Genomic DNA, 12,045 nt, shown 5'->3' on the forward strand with positions numbered 1-12,045 from the left:
GATCAGAGCAATGTGAGATTCCCACAGGCTTCAAGCCTAGCTTGACTCCACTTGCATGCGCACATGCGCGCTCTCTTCTTTCTGCTCTCTCTCCCTCGCTCACTCTCTGCACCCCTCATCCTTTATCTATGGTTTTCTTGAACTCTTGAGTTTTCTGCTTCAGAGCCTCACAGGCCCTCTAGCCAGATCAGTCATGCTCCTTCAGTGGCCGTGGAAAATAAATCCTTTTGGAGAACTTTCAACCGGTGTGAGGAGCTTTTGGCAGCTGCTTCCCATTGACTCAGCTCAGATCAATTGAAATCTCATCGGGCCTTGCATTTGATATGCAAGCTGCAATCTCTCCTCCCCCGATTTCTGACCCTTGCCTTTGAGAGCTGACGGGCCTCCAGAGCACCTTGCTGCTTTTTGCTAATTGGAAATTAGGTCTCGGTGACCTCTAGACAACCTTGCACTGAGTCTCCTTGCAGTGAGGATCAGAGGATGCTGTAAGCTGCCTCTCACAATTTGTTGGCTGATTGTGACGCTCAGAGGAGATACAAGACTGTGCTGGGCTGGGTGATAAAGCTACTCAGAGGTGATACAAGACTGTGCTGGGCTGGGTGATAAAGCTACTCAGAGGAGATACAAGACTGCTTGGCTGGGTGATAAAGCTACTCAGAGGAGATACAAGACTGTGCTGGGCTGGGTGATAAAGCTACTAAAATAGATATTTATAATATTTATACTTTTGCCGTTTTTATGTATTTCAATATTTATGTACTTTATTTTGTGACCACCATACAGCCTTTGTGCCCGATTAGTTTGAAAATGTTTTAATGTAAAATTGAAAACCCAGTAAAATCTAGTAATATTTATTTAGATATAGATATTTAATGTATGTGTGTGATTTGATATATAATATTATTTAATTTCATATTAACATTTACCATTTTGATTGAATACTCAAAACAACTAGTATTATTTGAATATTATTTATTTACTATTATAGTGTTTATCAATATTTTGAATTAGCTTTTATTTTTATATTTTCAGTTTTCCTTTTAATTAAATTTTTTTTTTTAGTAATTCTTCTTCCACTTTTAGTAATTCTAATGTTCTTTTATGTCATTATTTTTTATCTTTATCTTATTATCTATTTTTTATTTGAGTTTTAGTTTTTAGTCTTTAGTTTTAGTACATTTTTCATCTAATATTTATATTTTATGTAGCTTTTTTTCCAATTACCACAAATGGTTTTTAATAGTTTTAGGTTTAGTTAACTGTAACAAACCATTGAGTTAAGTAATTGAAGATTTAAAGAATTTTTTCATCCTCATAAGTTCTAAGACAAGTATTTATCGTAACTAATTAAATGGTTTAAATCAGCATCAAAAGCATGAAAATATATGATATATATTCAATATATCATCCAGCCCTAATATTCAGACGTTCCTTTTCAGTCTCCATTTCAATATAATGGGGTGTGGTGATTTCAATTTAGTATGGAGAAACAAACATGACATTTTCTGTAGGAATTATTGACATTGTGATATGTTCCCACAGTTTGGTAGGCGATCTTCACTCCGTCTATGCCATTACCATCACCAATAATCTACGATACTTCAGTAAAAATAAACATCAAAGCTGATCGGTCTCACTTTTAGCAGCACCTTGTTGGTGTCAGAAAGGATTGTGTTGTAGAACAAACTAGTGTAGAAAGAGGATGGTGAAGAATCGCAGTGAGACAAGAAGAAAGGATCTAATTAAAAGCACCTTTGTCATAATGGACTCAGTGTGGAGAGGAGAAGTTTAATGAGGTGTGGACAAAACCCATCTCTGGAGCCACAAAATGCTATGAAAGGCACGGTGACACATCACTGTTATACCCCGGGACGTGTCCGCTCATGCCGACGGCTCCCTGATTTACGACAGCCTAGTCCTCCTAGCTCCGAACTCGAAACCACAAACCTGCCACCTCACAGCCATTCAGTTCAATCGCCTAGAGAAGAAGCACTCGAAAAGAACAAGTGTGGAAAGACTGGGGAAAAAATGACAACACAGACAAATAGGCACCTGCCATCTGCCTCCGGCACAATGTTATAGTTAAACACCACAACAAACGTCCTCCGTATGTGAGCCGGGAGCGCTAAAATAGTGTAATTAGGTTAGAGCGAGAGTGGACTGACATCAGCACGTCCTGATTTGCGCTCTTGTGCATTTGTGTCCATAAACCCAGAGTCCATAAATCTTTGTTTGACATTGCGGCATAGGTGTAAACGGCGCTATCTGAGACGAGAACAAATGGAGAGAACAGGCCCCTGAGAATGTGTCAAATGTCACCCTCCAGACATTCGACGAGAGGTCTATTGTTTGTTTTCATGGCTGGTAATAGCATCATTTTTTCCTGATTTTGAATTGGTGTCAGGAATAGTAAATAGAATTGTTATCTGGCAGCCAGATGCAGGCTCTCCCACCTCTGCTCCTTAAGCGATTCTTATTGTGTTGTACTAAATTGCATTTCAGCTTGGATTGTTTAGTTTAATTTGTCTTAAGAACGCTGTGGATCTCAATATGTCTCTCTCTCTCCCCCACCCACTCCTGTTTGCTCTGTATCTTCTCTCTAGCTATCATATCAGCTCCTCCAGAGCTCATCGCCTCCCAGCACTGTAGCGAAACTGTTTATGGATGTTGCCAAGACAGCAAGACCGCTGCCCTGGGTGTTGGACTAGCTGGGTGTCCTAGTACGTATAACCATCATGAAACCTCTTCTATCGACTAGTTCAGTGGCGTGCAGCTGAGTTTGATTTATGACATTTATAATACATTACAATAAAAAACAATTATTACAATTTTAAATTGTAATAATATTTCACAATATTACTTCATTATATTATTACATGTTTAGTGTGTGTAGAGTTCTTAAACACTGTCAAACGATAAAACGTAGGAATAGGAGTAATCTAACATGAGAGGAGAGGACATGTTATAGGCTTATTAATATTAATAAGATGTCATAACATTAGTAGAAGAGTTGCTGAAGTAAATAAATGTGTACTAGCCATTAGAAACTGGGCAGTCGTTCATCTGATCCACTGCCAGTGCAACAGGTTGGCAGAGGTTTCTGCTTGATCCTGACTAATTTTTGTCTTCACGATGCGGCCAATCAAAACAAAACTTTTAAACTATAAGCATACATTTTCATAATAATAAATATTACAAGATATTTATGTTTAATTATCCAAAATGTGAGTGGATGAACTTTTAGTTACCACAGTATTAAAATTCTGGCCGATTCTAAACGCTTATTTTCTTTTAATGGCCAATAACAGATAAATGGACAATGTGCTGTTGCACTTTGTAACCCCGACCACAATCTAATCTCATAAATCCAAAATATCACATCCTCTATATACAATATTCAACGCTAAATATGGTTGGGTACATATTATAGATTGTGTACCACTAAAAACCTTTCTTCTTCTTTAGGTGTGTGTCAGTGTAACCATTACGGCTCATACGGAGGCACCTGTGACCCATCCACCGGCCAGTGTTCCTGTAAACCCGGCGTCGGAGGACTCAAGTGTGACCGCTGCGAGCCCGGATTCTGGAACTTCCGAGGCATCGTTACAGAAAACATGAGTGGCTGCACACGTAAGCATCCCTCTCTTCTCTCTTTCCTGGTGATTTGCTTTTGGGGCATTTTCTGTTAAATGTGTTAAATGTTCCTTTCTAATCCGAAATCCGAAGTGACAACCTACTCGTTTAACGTGTGCTATCCTTCCGGCCTCAAATGCGATTTCTGTCAAAACAAGCGTTTCAAGTTAAGCCTCCGAGCCACTGCTGGTAATGGAAACTGCGAAAGAGTACAACGTGGCTTGACCTATAAGTTCTGCCTACAGACCAATAATGCTCTGACGCACGCATTTGTGTGTTTTTATGCCACTACAAAGACGAGTTTAGAAAAACAAGCGTGATTGAAACAGTTTGTGCTCTGTGCCAGGGGTCCTCGGCGCATTAGCACATTCTATAGCCACGTTTGTTCTCACCCCAGGGCTTCTTGACCCGCTTTGAACTCCACCGGGCTGCAGTCATTGACACAGAGCGAGAGCTATTGCTGTAGCTGTGGGGGTCACAGATTGGAGCAGCTTCAGATTGCCTGCATGTATTTGGCGGATGTGTGGATGTTTTTGTCAGAGTGAAATTGAAGAGAAAGAGACAAGGAATCTAATCAAAACTGTTCAACCAGATAAGGCTGACAGCCCTCTCCCTCTCTCTCTCTTCCTCTCTCTCTTCATCAGCGTGTAACTGTGATGGAGTGGGTTCGGTTCGTGACGATTGTGAGCAGATGTCAGGGCTGTGCTCATGTAAGCCTGGAGTTAAGGGCATGAAATGCAACATGTGCCCTGACGGCAGCAAGATGGGAGCCAACGGCTGTGACAAAGGTAACGCCGGGATTTTAATTAGCACAAAACTCAGACAGTCTCTCCAGGATTGCAATTCTGATGCAGCTAGATTATGGTTTTATGAATTATAATGAGGTCTGTTTTTCGCAATGTTGGGTACATGTAGAAATAATAAAAAGGACGGCACTGGTTAATTAATAGTCTTTGTTAATTAAAAGTGTTCTGACAAAAAAGGCTTTTAGTGTCATGTCAGAACCATGGCATAGTGGTAAGATCTCATGGGGATGTGAGTTTGAATCCGGCAGTATGCATCAAATAGTCTGAGGTAGCAATTAGCAATGTATCTGTACCAACTATTATTAATATTATTTTGGATGATTAAAGCCCAGTCTACTGTATTTTTCACATTTATATTACATTAGCCATCATTCAACACTCACTGAAAGTTAACACTTAAAACACTAATAATTGAATAACACTGTTAAATTTAATATTTAGCAAGTCTGAAAATAAATATCGATTTTTATACATTATAATTTTGCCATTTGGCATTTGTTTATTTTTTTTAATTTTTTGTAATTTATTCAGGCAAAATGTTTTAGAATATAATAATATAATTCAGACAAAATATTATGGAATATAATATTGACCATTTATTGGTTGGTTTTATTACATGAAAATAACTTAAATAAAAATCTTATTTAAATGTCTAATAGTATCTTATAAGATATTTAATATCTGTCTTAATAAAATAATTATTTTATTTGAATAATTTATTTCATTTCAATGAATTATTAATTATGATAATTATTTTTAAAAGCTGATACTACAGTATACTATCATATACATTAAAGGTAGAAAACCCATTAAAAAACAATCCAAATAATTATCTACTTTATACTAAATATTCTGGCATCATTAACAAATGGTTGTAAAACTATGTTTTAATTTGTTCTACATTCGACTGTATGCTATAATCAGATTAAATCAATGGAGTTCAAATTTGAATCTTCAAATGCACACCAGGGGTGACAGTGAAATGCTATCCTGATGTCACCCCTTGTGTTGGCATGGTGAGTAGAATGAAGTCACCGTCAGCTATTGACAGGAAGTGAAGAGCTTAATGAACTCAACAGTCCCAGCATAGAAGTGTTCATGCAGCGTCCCTGCCAGATAAAAGCTGCCACATGAAAGTGCAGAAGAGGAAGCCAGTCAATGCTGCAGGCCAGGCAGTGCAGCCCAGCGCTCTGATGTCAGAGTAAAGAGTAGACTTCTGTGGCAGGCAAGGTCCCGGCTCTGCTACTGATGCAAGTTCAACTTTCTGATGAATATCTGTGGTGGAGGTCGCAGGGTTCGTATCAGAAGTGGATTAACAAGTAGCCCGCACTGAAATTACCAGCATATATTGTGTTTTGTGGTGCTGGTTTCCCACATGTTTGTCAATGAAACCCTTAAATTTCAAAAGATCCTTTTTGTTTTAGTGCTAAATATATGTTATGTATTAACCAGAGGCCAATCTATTCTACAGGACCTGAGGCACCCAAGTCCTGTGATGAGCTTGTGTGCCACTTTGGGGCATCATGTGTAGAGGTGAATGGACAGGCTCACTGTGAGTGCCCGTCACCAGATTGTGATGAGAAAAACAAGACCAAGGTGAGCTTGCATAAGTCACAGATCCACATTCTACACCTACTGTAATGATGAAGATTTCTTTTCTAATAATAGACATGGACATGTTTGTGGACAGGTATGTGGTTCTGATGGGGTCACCTATGCAGACCGATGCCAGCTGAGGACCATCGCATGCAGACAAGATAAGGAGATCACTGTGGAGCATTTAGGCCAGTGCAAAGGTGAGATTAGCCTCTTGAAATCAGATGTATCTATTTTTTTTTTGCACTAATGCATACAGACGTCTTAAGAAATGTGTAAATGATAAATTAAGAAAGTTGTTGGTTCATGAACCTCTATTTCAGTCCTCATGATTCCTTTAACTGAAAAAATACTTCATTATTGTTGTCTTTTTTCCAGCAAAATATTACAAACATGAATAAACCAAGATAAACAGGCTACTTGATAAAGGAAAATTAAAAATGCTTAATATAGTCTTAGATAAAAATGTCAAAAAATGTCTTCACAGAATAAGTTTTTGTACTTTTACTGTACTTTTTGGATAATTTCAACAAAATTTTGTCAGAGAATGTATTTTTAATGTATTTTTTTTTATTTTATTGTATTTTTAACAAATGTCAGGGAATGATTTTTGAATTTTAATGTAATGTATTAGAAATGTAATGTTTTTTTATTGTATTTTTATTACATTTAGTCAGGAAACGTATTTTTAAATTTATTTTTATTGTGCTTGTAACAAAATTGAGTGACAATAGTGGGGGAAAACAATACAATATTTTTGTTTTTGTTTTTTTTATATATATATAAAATTCACACTATTATCTGAAAACTCTTATTATGCACAAAATTGCTTTACAGTTAAGGATGTTTAGGTGTTTTAACTGGAAAACAAGAGAAAAATACTGATTAAGGAAATTAATTTCTGCAGTTTTACAGGGTTTGTTGGGACAAACTGCATGGCCCATAGTTGGGGTCACTGGGTGTGCAGTTGTGTGTGTGGGATGGGTATGGGGGGTTTTGATGTGGATGGCGGGTGTTCAAGGGGACAGGAAAGCTGCCTAACAGATGCTCCCCTGTAGATAGAGCCATGCTGCTTGGCTTCAGGCTAGAGTCTTTGAATCCCCTGGAACAGTGCGACATTTGAGCTGTTTGATTTGCATCACCCCTGTGTGGATTAGGGAGGTTTAACTGCACAGTCTGAAGGACTGCACCTGAAATCCGGCTGCTGATGCTGTTGGGAGGCCTGCTATGGATAGAGCAGGCTGTGTAGAGAGTTGGGCATCGCTGTCATTCTCTCTGAAATCGTTCATCGGTTGCTGTGTACATGCGTGGGCAAAGGAACCTGGTAGAAGGCCAAGGTTAAGACTTTCATGTCGGCTGTATGTAAGAAGCACTATGCCAGCTCACGTCAGAAGGCGTTCTGCAGGGAGCTTCTCTGAGATGGGCATGGCACATGGTGGACATTTCCAGCTGCCGAATCCTGGATCAGGGCCAATGGCAGGTGCCAGACATTTTCAACAGCAGCCCATGCAGCCACTCTGTCAGACCTGTTAATGCCACATAAGTGCAGCTTGATCTAACATATCTGTTGTGTTGTTTTTCATAGCTATTACCAGGTCCTTATGGATTCTCTGCCAACAGAGCATTCAAAAAGTTCAGCACATCGCTCATTCCTTGCCTTCAATATAAAACCATTTCGTATTCCTGGTGTAATTGTGAACAATTCCTTAGTGTTATTTTAAAGACAAAAATGTCTTGGTTAATTTTAACCAAAATGTGAACTCCAATGAAACACTGTTCTATTTCCGCTGATGTTATTGAGGTCATTCAGGCTATTGGATAATGTTAATTGGATAATTTTTTTTCAAACTCCCATTCGGTTTAATTCATCCTGGTATGTAACGCTCATTTTTCACTAGTGATAGAACAATACGTCAGCCAGGACAATTAATATTTGGCCATTTTGATTAGGCATCAGCTAATAAACTTGTGAGCAATTGAGTTCATACATTTGTATGTAAATGTGTGTGTGTGTGTGTATATATATATATATATATATAATTAGTGTAATTATTACCAATAATACAATACTAACATTCAGATTATAGCAAATTAGTAATAAATTATCATCATCATCTGCATTTGTAGATTTTGGCAGCAGCCATTAAATGGGTCATATGATGCAATTTCAAGTTTTCCTTTCTCTTTGGAGTGTTACAAGCTCTTGGTGCATAAAGAAGATCTGTAAAGTTGCAAAGAGAACAGTATTTTAAAAATGTGTTTTTTGAACATTAAAGCATGTCAACATATTCTGTTACACCAAATACACAAAATAATGATCTTTAAAATAGCATCATATTACCCCTTTAAAACTCCATATTGGTCATATTGGTAATTTTCACCTTCCAGTCGATTCTTTTTGTGAACAGCTATTCATGTTGACAGATAATTTAGTTATTTGATTACAGCTCAAATTTGGCAAATTGTTTCTGGACCTGGTTATGACACAACACACCAAACCACAAACTGATTTTTAGAGATCATGATTGGACCATCATCCCTGTAGTCATTAACCAGAGCACCTCTCTATCTTGCTCTGTTTCTTGGCATTACCTGCCTGTATGACAAGAATCCAGCTGCTCTTCTGGCTTTATTCAGGGATCTGGGAGGAAGTAAAGAGCGAGCTTAGGTTGGATCTTCACCAGCCTAAGGCCGAACTGGCAACAGCAGGACCATTTATTAATTTCTTCTCCGACATGTGGGGTAAAGCGGCCCCGGCTTCAGACTGCTCGGCAGCCCTGAGGTGGAAGGGTTAGATCACAAGCTCATTTCACGTATGACTGGATGTGAATTAGTCGAAAGCCTTCCTTTCTCTATATATTTCTCTCGCTGATCTCTTGACGTTCTCTCTTCATCAACTCTCGCCACACGGAGTGAGTTACTCCTCAAGTTGCCATAGCAGGCAGTAGATGAGGCAATCAGTGGCACATCTTGGTACATGACGCAGGGCGTTCAGGGTCTTGAATGACTGAGAAACTTTTGGCTCATCAAGAGTCCAAAACTTGGCAGTTCCTTTTGCTCACATATGGTGTCATCACCTGCACGCTTGCTGCAAATTGGCAGTCTACACATTAACATATGGGATGGGCGGCTCTCAGCGTAGATATTAGTTTTGGTTATCGTTTTTGTTCTAAACAATATTTTCCGGGTTCAAAAACATGTTTATCTCTGTCATACCACAGAAAATAATTTTGAATCATCCCTCAGTGTTTAAAAATAAAAAGCATATATGGAAATCTACAGGGCAAGGCATTACAGGCAGGATAGACGTTAAAATATTTCAAAAAGTTTAAAAGTCTACTCTGATAAAATTGCCTACTAACCTTGTCTGTTCAAAGTTACATCCAATTTTGTATGTAAGCATATTTATGTTTTAATAATAATATGACATGAGCATTAGTGTAAATGACTCTGATTTACCTTGTACACCAGTGTTTCTCAGCCAGGTGGCCAGGACCCACTAGGGGCCTCAGCAAACTTCCACGGGCAAAAACAACTATAAATAAAGATATTTTCTGTTTTAATTCACCCCCTTAAGACTTTTTTTTTTTCTTTGAAGAACCAGGGTTCCCTGTCAAGGGAACTTCGAACTGCGTCCTCTAGGGGTCGCTATGGGGAACGCCTCGTCGTGACCCGTGTCTGAAGCATACATTGAAAAAACACCAACAACACGTTGGCCGGCGACAGACCATGACATCACTACCGGTGCGATTATAGTATAAATAGGCGCCGGGAGAACATGTCATTCTCTTCTTCGTCTACACTGACCGTTTTGTTTGAAGCGTGCATTTCTGTGGTAAGAGTGATGTATATTCCTATAGTTATGGCGAGCACTAGCAAAGCATTTAGAGGGTGTGTGCATCCGCGTCGTCGTTATTTGACACCTGATGACACACACGATCTCTGCGTTGTTTGTTTGGGCAAAGAGCACGCACGCGATGTCCTTGAGGGGGCAATCCGCGTTCATTGCGAGCGTATTTTAATGAAAAGCTCCGCTCTCGTTTGTCTCTCTTTTCGAGGAAAGGGGGGCAGCCATCTGCTTCCCGCGGCTCAGGACCCACCGCTGCTGAGGCACGGAGGAGGATGGGCTCGTGGGGATCGCAGGTGGATCCAGCTGATGAGTTTAAAAAGGGGTTTTCCCTCTCGCGCTCGTCGGCTGTGGACGAGAGTAAGCTGCTGGAGGATGATGTTATTTCTTTAACATCGTTTGACCCGGGGGCCGGTGCTCTGCTGGGTTCGGCCCGGTAAGAGCAGGCGATGTCTGAGGACGGCGAAGAAGCTGAGGCTGAGCCTTCCCAATCCACCTGCTCTGCGTATGGTGAGTTTTGAGCATTATCTTTAGAAGGGAATGACATGTTCTCACGGCGCCTATTTATACTATAATCGCACCGGTAGTGATGTCATGGGCTGTCGCCGGCCAACATGTTGTTGGTGTTTTTTCAATGTATGCTTCAGACACGGGTCACGACGAGGCGTTCCCCATAGCGACCCCTAAAGGACGCAGTGTCTCGTTCCCTACTCAGGGAACCATGGTTACATAAGTAACCTGAGACGTTCCTTCTGTCTAGAAAAAAAACTTGGATATATAAAGTAGCCTAATTTTAAGTGTAATTTCTAGACCTGAAAAAGTCTCATAAATTTCAGGTAGAATTTGTGAGTAAAAAATATTTGTAAAAATTACCCTTAATTCTTATCCAGTAAATCATGAACAAGTGGAAAAATCGTGCTGCTTCAAATATTGTTGTGGATATTGGGGACCTTGGAGTCAAAATAGTGAGAACCACTGTTGTACAAAGTGATGAAGTAACATGTAAATCTTGAGTTTTTGTCATAAGTAGTGCTGTGAGAGATTTGATATTTTGTCGATGGCTTGGTTTCTAATTCAGGGACATTGCACCGCTATTTTACACATAGCCCCGCCCCCATGTAATCTCATTGGTCCAAAATTCTGCTCCACTTAGCTAAATACTACACTTCAAAAATGCTGTCATTGTGGACAGACTTAAGATTGGAATCATAGTTAGTCTCATTAGGGCTAGAGGCACAAACTGATAGATTTTTCTTCTGTGGTTTTCTATTTGCTTAAACACATTGTTAATAGAGCTTAACTTATTTTGAATCCAGAATAATCTTCTTTACCCCTTTCATTTCCTAGTTTCTCTGCTTTTCTCTCACTCTTTTCTCTCTCTGCCTCTTTCAACTTTACTTCCACCTAAAATACACACACTCGTACAATGTTATGAAAAGACAGAAAGCCATCTTAATAACAGCCTTTCAAGAGTAAGTATACGGCTATGGCGACTGAAGATGACAATGATTTTTGCGTCTTCTAATTGTGCACCCTGCCTCTCTGAAAACCAAATGGAGCGTTAAACTTGATTAAGGCGAACTGACTGCTCCCGTTGCCAAGTTGCTCTCTTTCAGCGTGCGTATTTGTGTCACAAAATACAAAGCTGAGGCGAGTGACTCGGAAGCCCACAACCCAGATCTCTTTCCTTCAGAGGTAATGCTACGCTGAGCTCCTGAATGACAGGTGCAGCAGACTCGAAATAGGAAAACGCATGGCGTGACACACGGTGATAGCATCAGTGCTCTCCCGCACAAAGCTAGCGTATCTACACACTCGCTCCCTCTCGCCCAGGCTGTGACAGCCTTTCTGATAGAAGTAGTATTTCTGTAAGGTATCGTATTAAACACCTCATCAGCTACTCGCTGTTCAAATGCAAAATGATTAGCATGTAATTAAGAGCCTGTGCTAGCATGTTATCAGGTTCCCAACTAAGCGCAGTTAGCCTGTACAGGAGGGATCCGTTAAAGTTAACCACAAAGCCACGGATAATTGGGCGTTTGGATCCCTTGGTCCCTATCGTGGTGAAATCTTCGCCTCGATTCGTCCGCGCCACGGTTATATATATATATATATATATATATATATATATATATATATATATCAGAGAACATGCATCTTTCA

General features: G+C 39.6%; 1 protein-coding gene across 5 annotated transcripts in view; it reads left to right on the top strand.

Moving 5' to 3' along the window:
* Positions 1 to 12,045, top strand: part of agrn (agrin) — a 302,644-nt gene that overhangs the window by 247,873 nt on the left and 42,726 nt on the right. For all 5 annotated transcript variants that reach the window (XM_016484758.1, XM_016484760.1, XM_016484763.1 and 2 more), the window contains 5 exons: positions 2,604 to 2,720; positions 3,466 to 3,630; positions 4,278 to 4,421; positions 5,911 to 6,035; positions 6,130 to 6,235. In XM_016484758.1, coding sequence (XP_016340244.1) covers positions 2,604 to 2,720; positions 3,466 to 3,630; positions 4,278 to 4,421; positions 5,911 to 6,035; positions 6,130 to 6,235 — 657 coding nt within the window. The remainder of the gene's footprint in view (positions 1 to 2,603; positions 2,721 to 3,465; positions 3,631 to 4,277; positions 4,422 to 5,910; positions 6,036 to 6,129; positions 6,236 to 12,045) is intronic.

This window comes from Sinocyclocheilus anshuiensis, unplaced genomic scaffold (assembly GCF_001515605.1).
Source record: "Sinocyclocheilus anshuiensis isolate Anshui unplaced genomic scaffold, SAMN03320099.WGS_v1.1 scaffold1114, whole genome shotgun sequence".
NCBI lineage: Eukaryota > Metazoa > Chordata > Actinopteri > Cypriniformes > Cyprinidae > Sinocyclocheilus > Sinocyclocheilus anshuiensis.